The sequence below is a fragment of the Micropterus dolomieu genome, linkage group LG12 (assembly GCF_021292245.1).
Source record: "Micropterus dolomieu isolate WLL.071019.BEF.003 ecotype Adirondacks linkage group LG12, ASM2129224v1, whole genome shotgun sequence".
Classification (NCBI taxonomy): domain Eukaryota; kingdom Metazoa; phylum Chordata; class Actinopteri; order Centrarchiformes; family Centrarchidae; genus Micropterus; species Micropterus dolomieu.
Window position 1 is genome coordinate 26,587,636 of NC_060161.1, and position 26,998 is coordinate 26,614,633.

A 26,998-nucleotide genomic window follows, 5' to 3' on the forward strand; every position below is an offset into this window, starting at 1 on the left:
GCAGGGCGTTAAAGTACAGGTTTAGCAAGGAGGTGCGAGAAGCTAAACGACTGTACTCAGAGAGGCTACAGAACCAGTTCTCTGCAAACGACGCCACTTCTGTCTGGAGGGGATTCAGACAGATCACAAACTACAAACCCAAAGTCCTCCACTCCATCAATGACTCTCGCCTGGCAAATGAGCTGAACCCGTTCTACTGCCGCTTTGAGGTTTGGATTTTTTCCCCTTAATAATAAAAACGCTAATAAAGACGTTCCTTGCGTATCTATTCCAAGTTCTGTTTCAAAACGATAAACTGTGCTTTGTGTGGGTAACCAGTGGTGATAAATGATTGTGACATGAGCGCCCCAAAATAGCCAAAATGACATGATCCTTGTTAAATAACAGCTCAGTCTTTACATGTCAAAATCATAAAATGTTCCCCTAGTAAACACATAATTATTTTTACAAAAGAAAACATACATTGTATGATATTTATTAAATAAACACAAAAAACATCCCATAATATAATCTCTGACTCATACTGACTATAACAGTTATGTAAATTATTTTTCACATAAAAGATTCTCTCCAAAAAGTAAAAGCAATGAGAAAATGTGTTCATATTGTCATTGAGATACAAAATGCTTGCTAGTGTTTGTCTGACTGTGACATGGGCTTAGTTCACTTCAAGCTGAGACAGCTAATCTGACAGTTAAGGGCATTTGCAACACAAACTATAACTACTGTTATTAAGACAACATATTTTCTCTCACTCCGATTGAATCCTTTTTTGCCATCTTTCTCCAAAAAGTAGAAATGTGATAAAACTTTATAACTCTGAAAGCTTGAACTGAGTTTGATCTGGAGGAACCACGCCCTCCTGAGCAGATTTCCTCGCCGTATTACAGAAAGTTCTTAACCGGTAGATCCTATCCTAACTGCTTGGTAACCATGGGCCATTACAGAATACGACCCCTGAACTCTTATATGTGACTTACTGACTTCATGATAAAACTCAGTTCATGTTTCCTTTTTTCGCCAGCTGATGCAACTTACCTCCAACTGGCTTCAGCTTTTTTACATTTTTAACAAACAATACATAAATAAATAAGTAGTTGAAGTTGGAACCAATCGGAAACAGAACCTTGAAAACTTTGTGTTGAACTTCAAGTTGGTTTCTGTTGAAGCTTCTGGTAATGTTTCTGAAAGGAGAATTGGGTGAACAATGTAAGTCCAAGTGTGTGTTTGGGGTTGTTTCATTTTGTGTATGTGTTTGTGTGTACCTGAAGGTTGTCGTAATGTGTCCGGCTGGTGCAGTGGAGGTCCATGGCGGTGCTCTCGTAGAAAACAGAGCAGAGATTACAGAAAAAACCTGATTTGGGGACCATGAACTCCTGACCTGAAGAGGGAGACGGTGAAAGAGAAACAGAAGGAAAAACTGTGACAAAACATTTGCGTCTCCTGTTGTGTGAGCGCTGTGTGTGTTTGTGTGTGTCTCTCACCGAGGGGGTTGTTGGGTTTAAATGCCGGCAGTTTGAAGTCGGCAGAGACACAAGGAGGCCGAGAACGAGATCGCTTTGCTTCAGGTGCAACAAGCTCCCCCCTCTGCTTACTAACAACTGAAGAAGGAAAGAACAATCTGTAAATCATATAAGCCACGGCAGACTTGATGATCAGAGTTCTGTGGGGGCCATAACATCCAATCAGATTCCTCCCTGATGGTATTGCATGATGAATAAGCATCTGCCTGTGCTTCTCAGCACTGATGAAACGCCCGACATCTGTTTACCCAAACTTGCAAGGAACATCCTCCATGCTTCACTGCGCATTCTTGTACCGCTCTCCAGCCCTTCAGCGAACAAACTGCCTTCTGCCTTCAAATTTGGCCATGGTATATGACATTTGACAGTAAACTGTGTTCAGCAACCTCACCTTGTTAGCGAAGTTTTGTTGTTTCTCTACCAGTTGTATTCCTCCTACACAGCTGTTTCTGTTTCAGTTAATGATTGTGTTTCAACCTACATATTGAATTGGTGATCATAAGCACCTGTTTGGTATAAGTGTTTATCCATACACATGACGATATGCCTACAAAATCCCTCCATCTAAAAAAATTCAAGTTAATTTTATCCTGTAATTGAATTACAAACATTGAAACTTTTTTACATATAAAGTGAATTATTTCAAGCCCGTGTGTGGTGGTTTCTGCAAAGACCCTACTTTCTGCCTGTGTTTTCTGCTTATTTTGTGTGTTGAGGACATTTCTGGGTGAAAACCTTTGGGCAGTGTGCAGGGTGTGAGGTCAGGACAGAAAACATAGCGGGTTACATTGCTGTCTCCCTCTCTCTCTGCTCTTGGTCTGTGCTACAATGTGTCTTCCGTTATGCATTTTAGTCAGTCTGTTGAGCTGCCCTGTATAAACAAGCACAAGCTGCTGTTGTTCAGGAATTATATTATTATAACTTATGATGGAGCATTACTGAAATATGCCAGTATTTGAGTGCCTTCACTGTAACAGTAAGAATTGTGGCCAATGAGCTCCTGTTGAATATTAACATTTTTCAAAATAAATGTTGGGCCAAACCGCAAGCCCAAAACCACACATATATACAAACTGAACCGCAAATTTTGTGTACCGTTACACCCCTAGTACTTAGTAGAATTTTCAGAAAACGCACTTTTGTAGGTCCACAATACCAGCTCAGTGTGGCTGGTACTGTATGCTAAAACTGAAGATAACATTTCTGTTAGTGTGGAAATGGCCTCAGCCTATTCTTCTTTCGGCTCTCTGTACCTTTAATGTCGGTCCTGCTCCTCCCTTTCTTCTCCTCCTCCACACATTGCTCCAGTGTCTGGTTCTTAGGGTGTTCCAGCGGTGGCTCATACCCAGCAGAGGCAGCATCAACGTCGGCTTGGCCTGCTGCTTCCACCTCTGCCTCTGCCTTCCGGCTCTCCGGCTGGCCATCGCCCAACAATGTAGACAGGTCTTTGTCCAATGATGACGAGGCGTCAAGTGACGTGGAAGGCAATACATCAGCTGGTTCCTTTCCTTCTTCTCTGTCATCTTTTGTGCCCACTTTTTTCTCTCTGGTAGATTTTCTCTCTGTGGTAAAAGACAATGAATTGGTTGAGCGAACAATGATAAGGAAACTGCATAATCATAATTTTAATTACTCTTAATTAGGTTTCATGTTTTAGAGCCCCATCATTGTGCTCCAGAGATCATCTTTCGGGTAATGACATGATTGTACAAAAGATGTGTGCATTACTGGGGGTCTGTCTGCTTCTCTTCTTGGGTCGGCCTCTTGTCCTTGGCGTTGTCACTTTTTCCTCCTCCTGTGCCCCCTCGTCTACAGTCACAAAGTTAACAAAATACAAAAATCAAAACGACAGTTTTAGATTAACATTAACAAAAGTTGTTTACAAACAATTTCCTGTAGAAATACTTTATATACATGGAAGGCAAAACATTTTTTTCACACCCAGGTTAAGGGGGGGCCTCTTACTTTGGAGGGTATAGTGGACAGTAAATTTTATAAATGCATTTACAGTTATCACTTTAGCTTACATGATATCCAAGCATGAGCTTTGATCGAGACAACACAGAAAGCATTTGTCATTTGCCTCAAGCCCAGTCAGCTTAAAAGATTAAAACGTGACTAAGGATTTACATAGTTGAATCAGAATCGTCAAGTCCTGCCTATAACTTTGTGTTTTTGTGCGCAGCGATTGCGGGGGGGGTTTACACACGGTAAGCTCTGCTTTATTAAATTCTTAAGCTGCAGAGATGCAGTCTCTATTCATTCAACTTACGCTGTAAATTTCCAGCTAAACTGACGCTTTTTGAAGCCCATTTTCTCTCTGTACGCATGCTAATCAAGGCAACCGCATGCTAATCAAGGCAACCATTGAATGATCTGGATGGATGAGGGAGCAGTGTGAATGAGAGCCTCAGAAGCCAAGAAAGTTTTAGTCCCACCCTGCCCTCCTTTACTGAAATCTCTGAAACCGACCTATCCACCATAATCACCAGCATGAAGTCCTCAACCGGGGCCCTTGACCCTATCCCCTCCTCTCTAGTCAAGGCCCGCCTACCCACACTCGTTACCAATGTAATCAACGCCTCCTTGTCCATTGGCCTCGTCCCCCCCACCCTCAAGCTCCTTGATATCACCCCAATACTAAAAAAAACCCAGTCTCGAGCAAATCTTCTCCAACCTTCCTTTTCTGTCCAAAATCCTGAGTGAGTTGTCGCTGCTCAATTCAAATCCCACCTCGTCTCCAATAACCTGAAACTTTCCAATCAGGCTTCCGCTCCAAACACAGCACTGAAACTGCCCTTCTTAAAATCACCAATCACATATTTCTCTCTGCTGACTTTGGGTTCCTCACCATCCTTATCCTCCTCAACCTAAGACACCATCAACCAATCCGTCCTTCTCAGACGCCTTCAGGACTCCCTTTACATAACCGGCACTGCCCTTTCCTGGCTCAACTCCTACCTCTCTGACAGACACCAACATCCCCATTGTCATCCCCTCCACCAAGGTCCCTTGCTATCATCTTTGACTCGTTCTTGCCCGACGTCAGCCAGGTTGCCTTCCTTCACCTCAAGAACATCATCCACTTCCAGCCCCCCTTGTCCTTTACTGCTGTACACTCATCGGTGCCCTCATCACTTCCAGACTTGCAACTGCATCCTCTACGGTTCACCTAACAAAATCCTCAATAAACCACAGGTACGTCCAGAACTTCGCTGCCCGCATGCTCACCTGCATCCATCGCAGAGACCACACCACCCCTGTACCTTCAATGTCTCCTGGTTAATTACAGGATCCAGTTTAAATTTCTACTCATCAACTACAAAGCCTTAAACAACCTTCATTTCATTTTCTTTCTTAACTAATTATTTTTATCTTTCACCATTTAGAAAAGCGCTATAAAATCTAATTTATTATTATTATTTTTTATTATTTTCACAGCAGAAACATTGACTTGTCAAAGCAGGAAAAGCTTAGGTGGGATGAATAATAATGATGGCTGCACTTCATTTAGGTGAGCCAGCTCCAGGGCTTTGGTATCAATAACTTACTGTGCTTACTGACATACAGTACATACTAATGGTATGTAGTTATTGTTAATATTAGTATTTACACGTGCTTTTCCTGCTTTCACAAGACAAAATGTCTGCCTTGAAGAAAGTCCTGATTTAAAATCACAAGATTTGTTCAATGGAGATAATCATAATAAAATAAGTACACAGTAGTATATAACGGAATAACACACACCTGTGCCAACGTCTTGTTTGCATTTGACAGATCTTGATGTTTTCTTTTCCTCATCACTGTCTGCTTCATCTAAACGCATCAAAGTCTAAAAACAGAAGAAAGAGATGTTTGTGTTTTCTTGTGTTTCCCAGTGCTTCACCATAATTAGAATACCGTAATAAAAAAAATAAAACTCGTATGTGTTCAGATCTTAACCTTTACCTCTGGTTTAAAGGAGTCCACTGGTTCATCCTCCTGGCTGAGTGGGTGGATCTCCACCGTGCTTTGCTCGGCCTTCCCCTCCTCCTCCTCTTCTACGAACTCATCCAGAGTGACGAGTGCTTGTGGCTCTCCCTCCGTGACCGCCCTGTCCCCCTCTCGGCTCTCCGCCACTCTTTCCTCTCCAGCTCCATCTGCCCCCACTTCATCCAGAGTCACCAGCTCCTGGGCATCTACCTCCACCTTCTCAATATTTTCCCTCCCTCTTTCCTTTGTACTTCTTGTCCTGGCAGGGACTTTCTCCTCTTTCTTTGGTCTTCCCCTTTTTCCTTTGCCTCCTGTAGCGGGCTGATCAATCTTAACAGCTTCATTCTCCATAGGAGATATTTCATAGGTCGCTTCACTTATTTCTCTTGCAGCAATGTTCTTATTCTTTGTTGGTCTGCTCTCTTTTGGAGGAGCTTTCTTTGGTCTTCCCCTCTTTCTCTTTCCTCCCGTGGTGGGCCATTCAACCCTAACAACCTCGTTCTCCATAGAGGATAATTCACAGGTAGCGTCATCCCCAGTTACCTCTCTTGCAACAATGCCCTTCTTTGTTGGTGTGCTCTCTTCTGGAGGAACTTTCGACTCTCTCTTTGGTGTTTTTTCCCTGTTTCGTTCCAGTGACTCTCTGGCAGGAGTGTGCCTCCTTCTCATTGGCGTGTCCTCTTTTTGTGTTTTCTCTTTCGAAGAATCTTTATTAGTTGTTCTTTCCCTTTTTCCTCTAGTGGATCTTGTCGTGATCGTCAGTTTATCATCAGCAGTCTCGTCCTCCACAGAGTTTAAAATCCTGTATGTAACCTCCTTTGGCTTAGGAGATGATTCTGTGAGATTCAATGTAATTCTTTCCTCTTTTTTCCCTCTTGCACTCCTTCTTCTACCAGACCTTTCTGTGGCGGTAGCATCTTGAACCTGTTTGGTGACAACAGAATCTAGCTGGTTCTCATGAATCATCTCCTCAGTGTCCTCTTTGCCTGTTTTAGAAATCACTGCAGTGGTGTCCATCTTAGATCGTGTCTCATATTTTTTAACCGTCCTGTGCTGTTTCTTTGGAGATTTCTCTTTTTCTTCACTTTTGGACGCAGAGGTTGCAGGGCCACTCCTCTTTGATGGTCTCTCATCTTTTCTAGAAGTTGCTTCCTCTTTCTTGGTGCTTTTTGCCTTGTTGTCAATCTCTGACTCGACCTCTCTAGTTATCGGCTGATCTTCCACCGAATCAATTACCTGATATGTGTCTTCCTCTATGGGCCCAGTGTCTTCTTTAGGTATCTGCTCACTGGGATCTTCAAGTTTGTCGTCTTCTGTAGCAGTTTGATCATTAATTGAATCCAACATCTCAAAGGTTTCTTCTTCAGTAACATCACTGGCAGGGCCTTTTAAATTGTCTTTGCTGTCGCATTCTTGAAGAAGCTGGTCTTCATTTGGGATTCGGCCATCAGGATTTTCCACATCTTTGGAGGTTTTAGAGGATTCTGCTGAAAGTGTTTTAACTTTGACCTCTTCCTCTTTTTGTTCTTTCTTCTTCCCATCTCCCTTTGGACCTTGTTTGCTACCTGTAACTAACACTTGGAATTGTTCTTTGTTATCTGTCTCTTTACCAACTGCATCTTTAACGGCATCATCAGATTTGTCGACTACTGGATTTGCATCTTCCTCAGACAGTTGTTTTACTGAACCGTCATCTTGGACCAGGTGACTGTCCTCTTGACCTGCAGCTGCTTGGTCTTCAGTAACACTGTCTAGCACTTGTAAAGATCTGGTCGTTTCCATTTCACTGTCCTCCTCTAAGTGGAATATGCCTTTTTCCTCATGCAAAGTCTGGCTTCCCTCAGGTCCAGTTAGCTGGGTTTCAGAGCTGCCATGTTGGTCCCCATCATCCATCTGTTCATCTGTTTGATCATCGAGTGAATCAAGGATTTGGTAATTTTCTCTGTCGTCCTCCTCCACCTCTGAATGTTTGTCAACATCTTCTTTCCCTTCCTGTTTCCTTGTCTTCTGGTCTTTGAGAGTGTTCACATTACAATCAGCATCCAGACTCTGGGCTTGGCTCAACTCTACCTCATGTCCCTGTGGAGGTGGACGCATCTCTGATGATGATTCTATTTTTGTCTGTGACTCACCAGTTTTTGCAGCAATGCCCTCTGCTGACACTTTGTGGTCAGACTTTGCCACTGCGCTCTCTGTGTCTTGTGGTTCTTCTCTAAGAGGCTCCAGATGAGTTTCCATTGATCCATTGACAATTGCTGCTGCTGTTTTATTTTCTGTTTTACTTCCAGCTAAGGGGGAGTGGGTTTTACGACTGGAAGATGCAGTATTTGATGCTTTGGCTGGAGATTTAGTCCTCTCCTGTAGTGTTTTCTGGCCCAACGAGGAAGGGAAAGTGATAGCAGACAGTGTACCTGGGCCACTGGTTTGAAGGGCAGCTCGGGACCCACTATCCAAAAGTTTAGGAGGATGAAGCTGAGTTAGGTATTTCACAGCTGGGGACTTGGCTTCAAGACTGACCGGTTCAAAGTTTATTGTGATCTCACTAGAATCTTGTAGACGCTGTTTTAGACTCTTCAGGCTAAAATTAAAAACAGAAAAGGATTGTCAGTAGAAAGTATATCATATTCAGTTTACAATGATTTAAAACTTAAAAAATATGTCCTCACATTGATCACTGTCACGCTTTGGCAACTAAAATATGTTCAATCAATTAAATAGTGGTATACTCACGTCTCAAAATGTTTAACTTTACTCCACCTGGAGAGAGAATAAGAAGGAGTAGGTCAGTTTAGGTGTGACGATGGGAGATTAAAAAACATCCATACACATACACAGGCTACCAGCTTTCACAAAGAAAAGTGAGTAAATATAAAACTAATTCAACCCCATTTCATACACACAACAAGGATGCATGCATACCATGTTGTGCACCTTTTAGAAGAGTCTAGTGACAAAGTGTTGTATTTCTTCACCACCTTTGCTACCCCGCTGGAGTCAGCCATCTCAATGCAGATCTGAGGTAGAACAACAGTCATAGACAAAGAGAGAGTTGAAGACAGTGACAAAAGCAACAAACAGAGACAGAGCAGCAACAAACAATAAGAATGTTTGTATGTGAAGTTACAGTATTTTCAAGCTGACTGTGCTGAAAGAAACTCCACCTCTATGGAAGGAAAGTGAAGACTTTATTCTAAGGACTTTTTTGAAAACTAAATTCAATGCTTCAAGTCTTTTCAACACCAACAGGATACACTGATATCACGGTTCTCACAACACATAAAAGTGAAATCTGCAGGGGTTTGGGTTTTTGTACCCTGTTGGCGAGTGGCAGGAAGCTGACAAAGGTCGCTATGGAATCCACCACATCCATGACCTTCTTGATGACTTCCCCAGACGTCTCAGAAATCTCCACACAGAGCAACCGCTCCTCCAGAGACATTGGCTCTGAAACTCCCTGAACAGCAAGAAACAGTAGGTGTTAAGGATCAGAATAATCCATGTATTGATTCTATGAATCCAAAACAAAATAATAACAACCCACAGACAGAGAGTTTGATTTTAATATTTAATGTTTCCTTTTTGTGTGACCAGGAAATTTCATACTTCCTTGTGTGTTGCACTTGATAAAGGTGCAGCAAATATACTTGGGCGATAGGGTTACTTTATTTAAGGTAATGAATATGAGCTTGACATTAACATTATGTGGCTTTGGAGGGAGGGATACTTTCAAATGTAGTTGTCTCTTGTTTGTTCTCTGACATTTCCTACCGCAGCTTTAACTACATTTGCTTTTTTGATTCAGAGATCCAAAGATAGATGCTTTCACTTGACAAAAGATTTACATAAGGTATTAATGACTTACAGCATTACTCCACTTCATCAGACTTCTGTACATCATATCCTGCAAAAAATTACAAGTAACGGATCGTCAAAAAATGTTTCATTATATCTGCATTTTTAACATTTTGTACCAACATATTTTCTCTAAATATCCCAAATTGTGTGCGTACATATTTGTATTTCTGTGCTTGTCTGTAAAGTACTAATAAGGACACCAGCATATCTGCTATTATTTCCTTCAGAAATGTCTAAAGAAGAAAGAAATTGCAGTGTTGGCATGTAATGTTAAGTATTTGTTAACAAAAACAGAGACCTCTAGATTCCTGTCTGCTTCTAAAGGTGAATTTTCTATCCCATCCTTATCCTGACACAGAACCCTGTCCGGGCTTTAGTGTCCATACCTCAGTGGAAGCAGGATTCATGTGTTGCAAGACGAAGTGTACACTGAGCTTGGAGCCTTTGACAGAAACCGGATTTGTGATGTGATCTCGGGCAAAATTGCAGCACGTAGTCCAATCAGCGAAAAACACAAAAGCCTGGGGGTGAACAGGGGAAAGATAGGAAAGGAAAAACATTCTATTTCAAACACAGCTTCATCTAATACATGTTTAATAAATGTGCCTGTAACAGTGTGCAGTTTCTACTCCTTACCCTCCTCTGCAGCGATAAGACCGTCACGTTGTAGTACAGGGAGCGAAGGTTCTGCTTGGGGAAATACCGCCATACCAGCTTGGCCACATCCTCGTGCTGGTAGTTTTCCTCTGGTAAACCGGTCAACATGATTGTGGGGAACTTGGAACCACTGGCCTTCTAGAAAAAGACAACGTTCAAAGCCTTCAGTATAAATGTTGTGTCGACGTTCTACTTTATGGTACATTTTGATATACCAATGTACTCATATGAACTGAAATTTCACATTGGAATTTCAGATGAACAAAAACACAGAAGATCCTATATCAGAATTTATAAATGTCAACGAGAAGTAAGCGATATCCTGGGAGATATATGGTTGAACATGTGTGTAATAGTAATACATTTCTTTGGACAGAAAATTCAGCACCTTTATGTGGATGTCCAGTCAATTTAAGCATTAATTCCTTAGTGAGATATATTGACCGAGAAAATGGAGTTGGCAGTGGTTCTCCCTGCATCAGTAATGTAGTCTGAGGAAAGTAAGAATGACAGCTTGGATTTCTAATCTCTGGCTTTGGGTCGCCAGGGGGCTTGCTCTAGATGCTGCTCAAAAACAGAGCTTCCTTGTTATCTTTGCTTGTATTGCACACTAGCTACCTTTCCAACAGCAAAAAGGGTATTCTAAAATATGTATAAGTTTGTGAGCCCTTTAGAATTTTCTATATTTCTGCACAAATAACGGTTTTCATTTAAACCAGTTCTATTTTGGTCTAATTCGTCCACAAAACATTTTTCTAATGTCCTTTTTTTCTTTTCCATGTGATCTTGTGCAAACTGCAGGCGGCCAGCAATGTTCCTTTTGGAAAGGAGTGGCTTTTAATTAGCAACCATGCCATGCACACCAGCGTTGTTTGGTGGTTTCCTCATAATGAACATAAATATTAGCTAATGTGAGAGGCCTTTAGTTGCTTAGAAGTAACCGTGGGTTCCTTTGTGACCTTGTGTACTATTAAAAGCCTTGCTCTTGGAGTAATCAGTGTTGGCCAAATTCATTCATTTCCTCCAATTGTCCACAGTCTGTCTTTCCAGCCAGATGAGCATCAACAACTCTTTTTCTGAGATCCTGAAAGCAGGTTCACATACTTTTACCACTAACAGATACAAGAATTATTGGTCATTTCCCTCATAATACTTTTGTCTCATTTGTTTAATTGGGTTGACCTGATGTAAAATCTGAGTTAGTGTAAAGTGTAAAGCGTTGACAAACTTTCAAGCACCACTGTATGTGTGAAGATGTGTTAAAAAGGCTGGCTCCACTTGGACTTTTCCTCCTCCCCTTTAAGAGTATTAAGTTCTGTTTCTGAGGTTGTGCAAGAGGATATGGCTGGCCACCCAGAACGCAAACTGTGGAGAACAAAGACCGACTGGTGGTGGCTTTGCTCAAATTTTCCTCTGATGCTAATAGAAAGTGAACCATTCTGCTACAATGCATTTTCCCCTAACCCTCCCCCCTACAATATTCACTGAATGGACATCCACATAAAAAGGTTCCTGGCTGTTCAGATGAAAGCGGTTATGGTCATTGGAGACACCTGATGCCGAACAACCATCCAAAACTGACAAATGTGTTTTTTTCAGTTTCCTGGGAAGGGATGAAAGGACAGCATTGTAAGTGTTGGATAAGTAGTATCGCAAATCTCCTCCCCTGCTGAGAGATGGTTTCTTCACTCAGGTGTAAATGGTTTCTTTGACTCCTCCTTCAAGCCATCTATCCTCCACGTCCAAAATACACATTGTCGTCCCCTTAACCTTCAGATGTAAGTAAACTGCGGAGTCTTGACCTGAGGAGTTGGCCCCTTCTGTGTTGAGCAATGTGTTTGTGTAGAGGTTGTTTGTTTACAGTACAGTATGCAGGTCTGAGCATTCCTCACTGCATTGGACAGCATTTACTAGATTGCTTTTCTTATGTTTGGGTGTACGGTCTTTCAGGTGGACCAGTATCTTTCTTAGTAGGTTCTTGGATTTACAAAATACAGGGATGTGGTGTTTGTTGAGTTTCTCTGATACTTAGGACATCGATTGAATCACAATGTTGTTGCGTTTACTCTTCTTTTCCTCATCATCCATAGTGTTCTTCTTGGATTTTAGCTCATTTAGTTTTGAACTTTTTGTTACTCAATTTGATTACCTTTGTTTTTGTGGATTCCCTTGTTTGTTTCAGAGCACCTCAAGTTGAGTGCCTGGACTTTATCTGTAAGTTACTCTTTAATAAATCCTGAAGAATCATCCTGCCTAGTCCGTGTTTGCTATTGGGTCCTAAAACCTGTTACCTGACGGAGCACACAGCCCTAGTTCGGACATGCGTGCATCCTTCAGATGTTTTTGTTCCTTCTGTTGGGCTTGGGCAATAGTTGAGATCAACTATTGGTAGCTGCTGTGGTATGATGGCAAAGTTTAATCATTTGGCCAAAACAAGTTTCCTATCTGACAGGTTCTTCACCCACCTGTTGTCTGTTTCATGCAATGTGGAGTTATTTTGTTTTCTTAGTGTTGCTGGCTAGTGATTGTAGGTTTTGGAATTTCTAAATATGTCTTTCCTTGCTCTTGGTGTGTTGATAGATTCAATAGCTGTAGCTCCGCATGGAGCCTAGATATACGTTGTGAACTGAAATAAAAGCAAGTAAATTGGGTGAAGTCATGGTAAAAAATCTTACCTCAATGTCGTCCTGTCCTTTGACTGTCAGGTAATCTTGGAATTAAAAATGAACACAGGCAAAAGTTAACATGGTCAATCTGGCAGCATCAAACAAAGGATCAATTAACTGTTCTCTTACCTGGGATGATGAACCAAGGAGACATGGTAGGGAACAGGAAGGGCCGAGTTTTTAAGGTGACCCAAAATGGTGAAATGCTACCCTGTGGAACATTTTTAATTGGTGGGATAGTCACCCCAGCAACAATGTCCTTGCTGTCAGGCAGAGCGTTCTCAGGAAATCTTGGTGCTGCAACAACAAAAGACGAGCAACGTGTCATGTTTGAATATATTTGAAATGTGACAAAACTGTTGCACACAGTGGTTGTTGTTTAATATTTTTTGTTAGTGTTTTGTCATTTCATTTTATACTAATTATTAATTTATGTTTTTCCATTAAATTAACCTTTTAATCAGATTCAATAACTGGTTTGTTTTTCTCAAACAAGTTATTGATGCTGGTTAAGATGGTTCAGAACAAAGACAACATTAAGCAAGACTTTGTAGTTTACTTTCTTTAGTTGCACATTCAGTAATGAGACCAGGTAGAACAACATAAGCTTCCTGGATTTAACTCATGTATGTGTAGCCCACAGTCGCTCTATATCACAAAATCATTACAATATAAACACAGTTACTGTGGCGAATTTAACTAAAATATGATACAATTGTATCTGTCTAGTGTGGCTGTGGTGATATCAACGGGTGATATGTCCTTAGTAATCAAGTTAATCAGAGATTATAAAACTGTTACAACTGAAAACATGTGTAAGCCACATTTTTTCAACACAGAATATTATATATAAAAGCTTACCAATTCTGTTCCCTATCTCCGACAGGACTCCCAGTAACGTCTTGCATCAACTAATTTAACAAGAACCATTTCTTCATAATTTCAACTGCAAAATTGCCTACAGGGACCAGTTGAGGTGGAAAGAAATGTCCATGTGGGAGCAGGTTTTTAAATCTGAGAAAATAATTTCTTCAGGCGGGTGGATGATTTATTGGTACATGCAGATTTGGATCATTTGAAAAAAAGAATAGTTCTGGTGCCTAAACTGATACATAAACAGTGGTGGACAACATTAAAAAAGGTTTTTTAAAATGAATATATTTTTATTTAAAGTTCCTTAAACTGAACAATATGTTAACTGTTTAAAGTATAGCCTACTTAAATATAAATATAAGTAAATACAAAACAACAAATCTACATAACACATTCTCAATATATAAACCAAGCCACCTAAACCAACTACACTGCATGCACAATTATTAGGCAAATTGTATTCCTCAGGATTAATTTAATCGGTGAACAAACACAATGCTCACTGTCAGTCCAAAATATTATTGAACCTCAAACCTGAATGTTTATCTAAGGAAAAGTGTTTTCACTTGTTGAGGAGAATGTATAAGTGTGCAGAATTTTTAGGCAACTAAATTACCAAAATGATTTCTATGAAATTACTTATTTATTCAAAATTTTTAGAATAAGTGTAACAATACAAAATGACAATTAAATAATGCCTTACAATATATTTAGTGACCAATGTAGCCGCACTTCTTTTCAATAACTGCTACGAGCCTTCCATCCATGGAGTCTGTCAGTTTCTTTATCTGTTCACTCTTGCGGAAATTGTATATTGCTGGTGAGGGACTAACCAAATAATTTAGTTATGACAAACCGTTGTCTTTGAAGAATTTATTAATTTAAAAAAAAGAATAACAGAGAAGTACAACAACAGAAAATCAATTTGTCCAGAGACCTGCCGCCAAGAGCAGCTTCGAGCGTCTGGTTCAGAGCAAAGTGATGCATAATCATACAGTCTAGGTTTCTATGTTTTGGGGAACAGAGATCCTCTCCCAGCCTTGAATGAACATTCACGGAGAGGAGAGGAACAACAAGTAAGGAAAACACTAAAACAATCTCATAGCTCTGACCTACACCCTGGTAAATGTGGACAGACTAACATAAGGAGTATAGAAGAATGAAAGGTTAAGGATAGAAACAACATATACATATAAGACATAATAATAATAGAAGTATTAATAGTAACAATAAAAGATCATGCATAAAAGATTAAATGTAAAAGGAAACAATCTTCTGCCATGACATTCATAATCAACTTTCTCTGAAGCACCAACCACAGCATCCAAAATTCTGTTCAAAGGGGTTCATTGTCTTCCGTGACTGTAAATCTGATGTTTGAGAAGGGCCCACAAGTTCTCAGTAGGATTCAAGTCAGATGAGAATGTGGGCCGGGTCATTTTTCCGGTATGTTTAAGGCCCTTGCTGGCTAGCCAAGCAGTGGAGTAATTGGATGCATGTGATGGATCACTGACCTGTATAAACAGCATGGCCTTCTTGAATGCTGAGGACTTCTTCCTGTATGACTGCTTGAAGAAAGATATCTTCCAGAAACTGGCAGTAAGTTTGGGAGTTGCAGGTCCAATTATCTCATTCTTCATGATAGCAGCCCATACCAGTACCACGCCTCCATCTTGCGTCAGTGATCCAGCCACGGGCCCATCCATCTGGTCCATCAAGAGTCACTCTCATCTGTCCATAAAAGCTTTGAAAAATCTGTCTTCAGGTATCTTTTTGCACAATCTTGACGCTTCAACTGAGCATTTGGCACCTTGTACTTCTGGACACTCCAGGTAGGTTGCAGTTCTGTGATATGGCGGCACTGGAGGATGATGGGTTCCTGGTAGCTTCACATTTAATCAAGTATTTTGCAGTTAATTTGGACCTTTTCTTCTCCATGAGCTTTTTATGCCCCAGTTGACTATTCACAACTAAACATTTGATTGTCCGGTGGTCACGCCTTAAAGGTTTAGCTATTTCAAGAGTGTTGCATCTGTCTGAAAGGCATTTTACAATTTTTGACTTTTCAGTGTCAGTTAAATCTTTTTTAGCCCATTTTACCTGAAGTAATGAAGCTTCCTAATAATCATGCACACCTTGATATAAGGTGTCATTCCCTTTCGGCCCACCCTCCCTCATTACACAAAAACAAATAACTGGAAATGATTAACTCCAATTCAAGTGTATATGGTTTGGAGTTGGAAAATGTGCATAGAAATAATGACTTCCTTGCCTAATAATTGTGCATGCACATAATATGTAATAATAACAATAATTTAACACTAAATAAAACTAGTTACCGTGTCCTCCAGTGTTTCCAGCAGGTCACTGAATGTGTGATATGTGTAGAAGCCTGTCAATTTATTTTCCTGCCTGTGATTGGCAGAGAGTTAAGAGGGATAGATGTTGTTGTTAGTCTGGGGGAGTGTGTGTGTATTAACACGGAGGGTGAAGAACGAGAGAAGTTAACACATGTAGCTCATGTAGCGTATTGTGTATAGCGGGTCACATTAGCCTGTATTCTTGCAGCATTAATGAAGACCGAGCGCATCCGGCTGTTGTTTTGTAGCCTTTCATTGAAGGACACTACATTTGGTACTGCAATAGACACATTTAAGTAGTACCGAAATGAAGTGCCAAAGTTTGCGTTCTAATTTCGTCCAGTGGATACCGGTCATATAGGAATCGGTTCCATTTTGGCACCGTGTTTCGGTACCCAAATCTACAATGTGTTCATTCTTTTTATTTCCTAAAAGCAAACTTACGTAGTGATGAATAACCAGTGTTTGGCTTTGTCAGCCTTTGGACTTCGTGTCGAGGGGCTTGTTTTAGGAGACTGTACCAAACTCCGAGCCGATCAGCATCACGATTGAACACAAATTCCACAAATACCTGGAACACATGCACACACATACGTTACAGGTAAGTAAACAGGAAGTCCTTAAAGGCACTTAAACACCTGTACTTGAACATCTGTATTTCTACCTTGTTGAGGAGAGGCAGGTAGTTCTTGACAGAACTGACTTTTTTCAAAGCTTCCCTCAGGTCCCTGGTCTCACTCTGTTTTACGTTCTTGATGAAGACTGTTCTCACTCCATCATCAACCCAGAGCTGCATCAAGAACAAAAAAATCAAATAGATTACTTTTACCAACAAAATTTAACGCAGTTTAGAATTGATGAGGAATTGTGTGCGTGTTTGTATTACTTACAGAATCCATCGTCATCATCAGTGATTTATAAAACTCGAGCTAAAACAGAAACATCAGAGTTAGCGGTGTTAAAATGCAAAGATCCACAAATGTGTATTTGTACACACATCGTATGTGTCTGGACTACTTTCTTTTTAAAAAAAGTCTATTTATTTATACTTAATTTAAATATTATAATCTGGTCACAATCTGATTATAGAGTCAAGATCAGGTAACAAAAATACATCTTTCCAAGCAACACTTTGTGTTTTAACTATTATAACTATTATAGTTTCAAAAAAGTTCACCAGAGGACCTTGATTACTTTAAAACAGAGGTTTTCAAAGTGAGAGGCGAGCCTCCCCAGGGGGCTCAGTGAATGGGAGTGAAGTAATATTACACTATTGTCCACTACTTATCAAAAGGAGATCCTATAGCCTAAATGTGTGTGATTTGGTTTAAGAGAGAGTTCAGACAGTGTCAGGGAATTTTTTTACTGTTCCTACTTTCCCACAGTTAGAAACTAATAAATGCCCTAAGCCAGACCTTTTTTTGAAGTATTTGGTGTAGTCTGAAGTTAGGTCAAACAACAATTTGAGGATAACTTGGCTTAACTGTTAAGTGTCTATGGGACAAATTGCATAGGCATGATCCCATAGGCATCCAGAAATTGAGCAAAACTAAGCAAGTAAACTATGGAGGGGGCTCTTTTTTCCAAGCTTTGTCTGACAGGAGGCGACCCAAGCTCTTTAAACTGTGGACAGCGTCTCATTGCAGGAGAAAAACTAAAATATTTAGTTATAATCTGGGTGAAATGTTTTAGCCAATCTTCTCCTACTAATAATGATGCATGTTTATCTGTGAAAATGTTAAGTTCTCTATTTTCTGGGGTCTTGAATAAATTGAACATCTACAAAACATTCTGTAAATAAAAACTGTGTACTGTTGATGTTTACCGGTGGTGTCATTTGTACTCCGCTGGATACAACCTGGAACCAAAGTTTAGACCCTTTAAAATAAAGGCCTTTCCTTATGGAGAATTCAGCTATGTAGAACGCACTCTTTGCTGTTGGCATCATGACGAAAGCCTGAGAGAAAAAACAAAACCAAAAACGCAGGTGAGTGTGATTAACAATTAAAATCTTTTAATGTTGTATAACTCATTTGGAAGTTTGAAAAAAATGGCATTACAATTATACAATGTAAAAAAAGAAATCAGTCCTTCAGATCAAAGGCTCAAAAGCAACAACAGAAAAATGGGATTAAAAAACCAAACCAATGCAGATTTATAACATGGTGCCTACCATGCAGTCCTGAGGAACAACATAGATGGTGTCATCTTTATGTTCAAACCCAAATGGCTTGAGCAGTTTTACAAATTCATCCTCTGTGTAGAGAGCATCGTGATATCTCGGCAGTCTGGTTATGAGCAACAGCCTTAGTCCAAGTTGAAGACACTTTTAAATTTTAAGAAAAGAAAGAGAGAGAGGATAATAATGAGGAACAGTTATGATTTATGATTTAACTGAGATTGAAAGATTAAGACAAGTGAACTCTTTGCTCAATGTAGATTAATATCAACACAGTTACAACCAACTGATTATCATGAAAATACAACAGGGTTTCTGCAGTGTGGGTTTGAGATGGCTTGGGTTTGAAGTAAAATATAACTTTTTTAATACCGGCCAAAGTATGAGAGTGGGATGGAAACCAGCAGTAAAGATATGGCATGGAATTATTTATTTCATGATTTCATTTTTCAGTTCCTTCCAGCAGTATATAACAATAATTTATTACATTCATGTGACTTGGACCTGAGTGGAAGGATTGATTAACTGATTACGTATTCATTTAAGTTAATGGCAAAACTGACACTATGAGATAATGAGCTTCCTCGCTGCAGTAGTGACAGTGTTTGCAGCAGGTCTGATGGTGCTGAATGAAATTGCATGACACCTTATCAAAAAGCCTCCTGTAGTAAAATCCACTGTCTCAACAATCCCAATATTAGTTCATCAGTCTGTTACGTCTCCCAAAAGCCAGCAATCATGTACAAAAACATTTTTAACCAACATCACTACCTGGCAAGAGAATATATTTGAGACTTTGAGCCCTGTGTACGTTATTTTCCTTAAGCATTTATTACAGACATTTTAGTCCATTCTAAGGTTTATTTGTGCATCATTTGATTACAAATGGAAGTACGTCTTGTCCTATTGTTACAAACAATCTCCTCTGTAATAGTTTCATTTATATATTTAAACTACAAACAAGTGACTTGACCTACATTTCGTGAGAGCTGGGTATCATACATGAGGCACTCTGTAAAAGAGACAAAAATAAAATCAAAATTATGATTACATGCAGACATTTTTGATAGACCAACTTGGTCTCTTTCTTACCTATTTTCTTTGGGTCCAGCGGCTTTTCTACCATCTCCGCAACAGTCAGAGGGGTAACTTCAAATGAGGGCGTGGGCACTGCAGGAAGGTGTTCCATCATTGCTGCAGCTGTGGGCTCAGCTGGGACAGATGCATTTTTGGATGAAGCTGCATCTGTTTGTGTCTGCACTGCAGTCACAGGATCTTCAAAATATCAAATTAAATTAGCATTAATATCAGTATTTTGAAAGATCATCATCACCCGCCTCCCTCTTTCTCCTTTACATCAATCTGTTGAATCCAGGTGGATGCCAAAACATAATTTTACACCTAAGTCTGAAACACATTTCTGAGATATCTTCTCAACTAAAAACACTTGTTGAGGTGAACTACGGAAGTATGGTTACTTGATTTAACATCTTGTTTGTAATGATAGGCCTGCAGGTTAGCTGGATGAACTAAAAATAACCCTATGTAAACACCATGTTATATGAAATCAATGATTTTCAAATACTCACTAGAGCACCGAATGTCCTCCTCCACTGCTACGTCACTTGTGGCCGTAGCACTTGGTCCTGCTGTGATGGGCTCAGAAATGATGGATCCACCAGTGCCGCTGGTTTGAAGGGCAGCTTGTGAACCAGTATCCGACAGTTCAGAGGGACGAGTTTGGTATTTCACAGCTGGGGGCTTGGATGCAACACTGATGGTGTCTGGTTCAAAGTTAATTGTGATCTCACTTGAATCTTGTAGGCGCTGTTTTAGGCTCTTCAAACTAAAATTATAAAAAGAAAATTATTGTCAAAAGAAAATTAAGCATTTTCCGTTTACAATGGTTTAAAACTGAAAAAATATGTCCTCACATATGAGAAGCTGCAACCTGAGAATTTTGTTATGATATTTCTGCTTGACAAAATGACTTAAACTGCTTAAAAACAGTTTCAGATGAATTTTCAGTTGATCAACTAATCGACTAATTGTTGCAGCTCTAAAAATCATACAGTATCTTTCATGAGTCATCTTGAACTGGATGTACACATAAATCTATCCAATGAAATGTGATCTGGGGCCACCACATCACAATGACTCTTGTCACTCTTTGGCAACTAAAACATGTTATGTCTCTCTTAATTTGACAAGAATCAATTACAAAGTGGTATACTCACGTCTCAAAACGTTTAACTTTACTCCTCCTGGAGAGAGAATATGAAAGAGTAGGTCAGTTTAGTGTGACGATGGGGAGTTAAAAAAAATGCACATACATGCAGAGGCTACCAGCTTTCAGAAAGACAAATGTGAGTAATTGTCAACCTAATTCAACCCAATTTCATACACTTAACAATGCGCATGCATACCAAGCTGTGAGCCTATTTAAAGAGTCTGGGGAGAAAGTGTTGTATTTCTCCACTGCCTGCGTTACACCGCTGGAGTCAGCCATCTCAATGCAGATCTGAGGTAGAACGACAGTTATGGACAAAGAGAGAGAGAGTTGAAGACAAAAGCAACTAACAGAGAGAAAGCAGCAACAAACCATAGGAATCTCCGTAAGAATCACTAAATTTGCAGGATGTGATTTACAGCATATTTAAACCAATCACTGTGATTGGTTATCAAATTTCAACACTTTCTTTGAACCGACCGAAATGTGTCCATAGCAGCAAGAATCAAAAGCTGTCCAGTAGCGAAAACTGGGATCGAATGTCTAGTCAGATTTGTTTTCTTGCTCTTTGGTCAGACAGTTCTTGATTTAAAGCTAATCTTTTTCAGTTTTCGACTTCTTACTAGACAAATTTCTTGTATGGCTGCATGTGTTTAGACAACATTAACGTTTCGTTCTACATTCTTTTGTCATGAAGGACACCATTTTGTAGAAAACTATATTTATATTTCAGTTGGAAAATAAAACTATAATTACTAGAAATACCTCGACTCAATATCCATGACCTGAGGTCGGATAAACGACAGGAAACCAATGGATGGATTAACAATGAAGTAAGCAGTAAGAGTTACTTCTTTGTATATAATACTTGCCCATTATGAGTTGATGTGCTTCCCAGCTACTGCAGCTGGCAGCAGTGACAGTGTTTGTGACAGGTCTGATGTGGCTGACTGAAACTCCACAAAGAGGAGTGAACAGCCTTCTGCAGCACAATCCTACTTTTTATTTTGTAACATTTCCTGACATCCCACAACCATACACAAAAAAGTTATAACTAATGTTACTGTCTATGGAAGGAAAGGAAACTTAATTTAAGATAATTTAATACCTTCTAAGGCCTAAGACTAAGTCTAAGACTTTTTAAGACCTGCAGATACAGTGACATGGTGGTTCTCTCAACACTTAAATGTGAAAAGTGCAGGTGTTTGTGTTCTTGTACCCTGTTAGCAAGTGGAAGGAAGCTGACAATGGGTGCGATGGAAGCCACCACTTCCATCACTGTCCGGACGACGGCCACAGATGTTGCAGAAATCTCAACACAGAGCAACCGCTCCTCCAGAGACTTTAGCTCTGGAACTCCCTGAAGAGCAAGAAATAGCAGGTTTTAAGGACCAGAGATCCAAAAATAGCTGCTTTCACTTGACAAAAGTTTAATGACTTACAGCGTTGCTCCACTTAATCAAACTTCTGTACATCATCTCCTGCAAAAAGATTACAAGTTACAGATTTTCAAAACAAATTTTAAATTATATCTGCATTTTTAACATTTTGTATTTCACACCAACATTTTTTTTTCTGTTTGTGTGCTTGTATGTGGAGTTACATGTCATTCTTCCTGACCACCAGAGGCAGTGCTTAACACTGGATGTTATTTGTCGCGCGCAGGCTTAGGTCAAACATTTAATATCAACAAAGTCACATGTGTCCTGGGATGATGCAGGGTGTAGTTTATATAAGCCTACGTCATCATGAAAAATGTTCCTTCATTCTTCTCGTAGTTAATCCATGAATGCAGGTTGAACTGCAGAAAGGGATGGAGCAGTGGATAAGACACATGCTTTGAGTGTGAGAGACCCGGGTTCGAATCCACTGTGAGACACCAATGTCCGTAAGCAATACACTTGCGACGAGGCGTACAAATGTCCAGCTGCGCTCTAACATGCTGTTAGACCACCATTTTCGTCAGCACTCTTAGCACGAGTTACGCATAGGCTAGTCTTTCCAGATCTGGAGTTAGGCTGGCATGTTAAGTGTTTCATAAGTTAAAATAAGTTGCTCTTTTGAGGGGGGAGCCTGTTTTCAGGTCTCTGTTAAACTTTTTGTTGTTACATTTTGTTTCACACTAGTGGTGGATAAACTGTTACCTATTAGTTGTTGTTTATTAAAAGGCTCCCCGACAAGTGCTTTCGCTCGTTAAATCGTGTCAAGACAAAACATTAACTTACGTTCTTATTTTTGAGCGTCAGCTCCCCAGTAGGCTAAGTGACTTTATTTATAGCTAAAATTTATTTTGATTATTAAAAGGGGTTGTTATTTTCATTTAAGAAAACAGAAACTCACTCGGATGTTTTATTTTGAGTGTTTTCGTTTGCAAATAATAGTTTTTTGTTTTTCTGGAAAAAACCGAACACATAGATATGCAGGGTCCCACCATGTAAGGGACACACTTTTGTCGCTACTCCATGGCTCTGCTGCTGGCTGTTGATGGCCATGACGAATGCCCCACATGCCTCTGTGTTACTCAATTGAGAGAAGGTCTGTCCGAAAGTCAGTGCATGAATTGCTGTTTAATGCAACGGGAACTGAAGCTGAGTTGGAAGGGCTGCAGCTTGAAAGCCAGTTGCATTCATCTGGTGTGTCTTCACATGTGCGGAGCAGGCATAATCACGCCCGCCCACAGGTGCCCGGCTAGAAAAAAAGCCAAGAAAGTGGATTGGTTGGCAGCTAAAGTAGACACACTAGCCCCAGAATTTGCTGAGATTAAGAATTTGCTCCTTAACCTTCAGCCAGGCAGGAGAGCCCCAACCAGGGTAGACAGCCAAGCCAGAAGCCTACAAGGATGGGATTACGATGCCCTGTCTACGAGAGCTTCCTGTAATCAGTTATGTGAGGATAGACCCAGACAGGGAGAAATAGCGGCTTCCAACCATGCTTCAAATCACTGTTCCCATCAGACAGGGAGCAGGTCCAGAGCAGGCTCGGAGGCAGCCCATGCCACAATTAAGCCAGTGGTCCGTATGGCACTGGCACCCTTGGGCTTGGATGAGGCACCAACTGCAGGTACACTCAGCGAGTGCATTCTTTAGGCATCTCCCGCCTGAGGCTGGTTTTTCTGTGCCGCCATCCCAGCCACTCATTGAGGAGCTCCCACAAGTGCTGGCCAGCATTGGCCCGATCCCAAAGCTTATTCTCACCACACAACTGACGGTAGGGCCTTGGCTTCCATGCAGAATGCCAGCAGTTATGGACTGGGCGCAATCCTGGCTGAGGAGCCAGTTATAGCATCCCTCATTGTGTCAGTCACTGATGTGTTGAGACTTGATGCTTGCTGCATCAGGCCAGTGTCACAATAAAGATCCTCCCTAGTGACGCCCCGCATCATCCCAGGTCACATGTGTGACTTTGTTGATATTAAATACTTTACCTGTGCGTGCGTGAGACGGATCATCCAGAATTCATAAAACCATAGTTACATATGTAACTCTCGTTCTCCTCTAACATCAACTAGTATATCTGTTATTAATCAGAAACCTCTTGATTTCTGTCTACGGTTGAAAGGTGATTTTTCTATCCCATCCAAGCGGGAGCTTGGCATCCATGTATCAATACAGTACTGCCACGGAAAATATAGCGATACTATGCTATATCGATTATTTTTCGCCACCCCTATGAAAAATTAAGCCAAAATGGAGGTGCCAAAAACTGCAGTTGGCTCCATAAATGTTCATTTAACTCCCTCATTTAAATTATAATATATGAAAGGGTTAAAGTTATGCATAAATAAGGACGTGGCTGTTTTGAGTGACAGGTGGGTGCCGTCTCAGGTCCTCCACCAAGCTCCACCTCTTTGCCCATTTTTGGATTAGCAAGAAGATAGGTGGAGTCAGGAACTGCAACACTAAGCTTCACGATAGCTCTTTCAACCCCTATGGGTGAAGTCACAGAGACTATGTCCATGTTTTATACAGTCTATGATTCAGCCTGATCCTGACACAGATCCTTTAGTGTCCATACTTCACTGGATTTGGGATTCATACCTCACTGGATTCGGGATTCATGTGTTGCAAGACGAAGTGTACACAGGGGTTGTAGTTTTTGATAAAAACTGTTTTTTTGAGGTGATCTCGGACAAAATTGCAGCATGTTGTCCAATCAGCAAAAAACACAAAGGCCTGGAGTTGAAGGGAGGAAAGATAGGAAAGACAAAACTATTAAATTCAAACAAAACTGCTCCATTTAATTAATAAAATTGTAATCACACTAATGTTTGTGGCTGTAACAGTGTGCAGTTTCTACTCCTTACCCTCCTCTGCAGCGTTAAGACCATCACGCTGTAGTCCAGGGAGTGAAGGTTCTGTTTAGGGAAATACCGCCAGACCAGCTTGGCAACGTCTTCATGCTGGTAGTTCCCCTCTGGTAAACTGGTCAACATGATTATGGGGAACATGGAACCACTGGCCTTCTGGAAAAGACAAAGTTCAAAGCTCAAAGTTTAATTCTTTTATTGATGCTGATTGAACTTCATGGTACATTGTGACGCTGAAGTCGGTTGGAATTTAAGATGAGCAAAAACACAGAAGATTATATAAAACAGGGTTCTCTGTGCATATTTTCAGCAATATGCAGCTATGTCTTCATCAAGAGTCAAAATGGACAAAGAAAAAAACAACCTAAAACAGTTGTACAATTGTCACTGGATAATTTGTTAGACTTTTAAAGAGTGGGCGTTGCCATACCCCATGCATTAATACCACATCAGAAATAAGTTACAAAAATAAGAGTACAGAAAGTACAACTACTGCATCCATCAAGGTTAATAAATTACAGGAAACACAACAAATAAAGTTCTTCATTGCCAACAAAGGGCCCCACTGATGCAACATCAGTCGGTTTAACAGAAGATCATAGATCAGAATGTTTTGTAAATAAACAAAAAGTGGTGTTTTCCAGGCATATTCAGATTGAACATGTGTGTAGAAATGTGAGATTTTCTTGGGCAGATACGGTTATTTCTTAACAGTGTGAATAGCAGAGAGCTACTTAAAGAAATTTTACAAATCTGCTTAGGAAAAAATAACTGCCTCCTGTTTCAGGAACTTTTTTTGTCTTGTGAAAACCAGGGGAGTCAAACAGGGTTTTTTTAACTTTGGTTATAATTAGGGATATCCAGATCAACGTTTTCCAGCAATACTAATCCAGACTTATACATTTTCCAGAGTCAGGAAACGGGCAGGAAACATCACTGCAGATCCATCTCACCCCGGACACAACCTGTTCCAGCTCCTCCCCTCTGGTAGCAATAACCCAGTTACTCTGTCTCTAATCAGCCACCTGTTTACTGGTTAACACTTATTATTTATTCACAATTCTCTATTTCAGTGTTGTTCATACTGTTATATTGTCATATTGTAGATACTATATACCAAATCCACCTACCTCAAGTCATTACTCCTTCACAAAATACTTATTTATTCCAGCATCCTTTGCACTATGCTTCATTGCACTGTGTACATGTATGCATATATATGTAACTGTATATCACATCCACCTCCGACATGTACATACTCTTGCATCCTTTGCACTCTGCTCACTGCATTTGTCAGATTCTATATTGCTTTTGTTCATAGTGTGTATATTTGTGTTGTCTACACTGAAGTCTGTCTGATTAGGGTTCCAAGCCCGAGTGGGCTGGGAACCCGCGAATGCAAGCCATCACGGTTCCCAGTTCCAGCAAAGCAGCTGGGAACCCTATTGTAATCGTTCTTGTTTTTATTTTATTTTTTACGTTATTATTGTGATTTTGTATTTTTGTATGAGTAAACACATCGTGAGCAATGTACAATCCAGAGTCAAATTCCTCGTACGTGTACACATACCTGGCAATAAAGCTGATTCTGATTTATATGTCTTCAATAGCATTTTATATAATCTATCAAAAATCAGTCCAATGACCAACTTATCATCTGAATGATCAAAACAACAAGTTAGTAACACAAAGAACTGGGGATAAATAAACCAAAAAAGTGCAGATTTATAACACGGTGCCTACCATGCACATCTGAGGAACAACATAGATGGTGTCATCTTTATGTTGAAACCCAAATGGAACGAGAAGTTTTGCAAGTTCATCCTCTGTGTAGCAGCCATCGTGATACCTCGGCAGTCCAGTTATGAGCAACTGCTTCTGTACAGACAGACAGACAGACAGATAGACAGATAGACAGATAGACAGATATTTATATATTTGTGATTTTTAGCCGTTTAAGAAAACTGAATTTAGAAGATATTATAATACAGTACTATATTATGCTCCATAACTATTTACAATATCAAACCAAAAATGGAGCTAGACCTTGATCTTTAAAACTACACATAGTACTTCATACAAGTGATTTGAGGAAACCTACTTGAGATGAAAAGTGCCTGTAGCATTCTGTGAGACAAAGAAAATAAGAGAGACAGTAAAATACGATGCCATGCAGATATTTGTGACAGACAAACAGAGTGTCTTTCTTGGATTTCTTACTCATGACATTTATGTCCAGGTGCTTTTCTACCATCTCCCCAAAAGTCAGAGGGGTAACTGCAGGAAACGAAATGGACGCTGCCAATTGCTGCTCTCTCACTGCCACAGCTGTGGCTCAGTTGGGACAGATGCATCTTTGGCTGAAGCTGTGTGGCTC

At 40.2% G+C, this 26,998-nt stretch overlaps 1 protein-coding gene across 5 annotated transcripts; it reads right to left on the reverse strand.

Moving 5' to 3' along the window:
• Window positions 1-459: 459 nt before the first annotated feature.
• On the reverse strand, window positions 460-26,998 carry LOC123980581 (microtubule-associated protein futsch-like). Of its 5 annotated transcripts, none has more exons than XM_046065031.1 (32): window positions 26,842-26,998; window positions 26,723-26,748; window positions 26,365-26,499; window positions 24,619-24,777; window positions 24,353-24,487; window positions 21,758-21,796; window positions 21,535-21,675; window positions 20,512-20,606; window positions 20,323-20,349; window positions 19,675-19,931; window positions 19,178-19,360; window positions 19,063-19,097; window positions 18,080-18,232; window positions 17,732-17,863; window positions 16,797-16,835; window positions 16,571-16,696; window positions 16,351-16,477; window positions 12,803-12,970; window positions 12,683-12,717; window positions 9,987-10,145; window positions 9,737-9,871; window positions 9,358-9,396; window positions 8,809-8,949; window positions 8,427-8,509; window positions 8,226-8,252; window positions 5,472-8,073; window positions 5,271-5,355; window positions 3,252-3,332; window positions 2,777-3,085; window positions 1,485-1,601; window positions 1,266-1,381; window positions 460-1,184 (listed from the first exon to the last, which is right to left on the reverse strand). In XM_046065031.1, the coding sequence occupies exons 1-32, from the start codon at window positions 26,873-26,875 to the stop codon at window positions 1,149-1,151; spliced, it is 5,976 nt and encodes a 1,991-aa protein (XP_045920987.1). In that variant the 5' UTR covers window positions 26,876-26,998; the 3' UTR covers window positions 460-1,148. The 5 variants fall into 5 exon arrangements, with proteins under 5 accessions (XP_045920987.1, XP_045920986.1, XP_045920989.1 ...); XM_046065030.1 differs by having other exon boundaries at window positions 8,415-8,509; XM_046065033.1 differs by lacking the exon at window positions 21,758-21,796 and having other exon boundaries at window positions 8,415-8,509.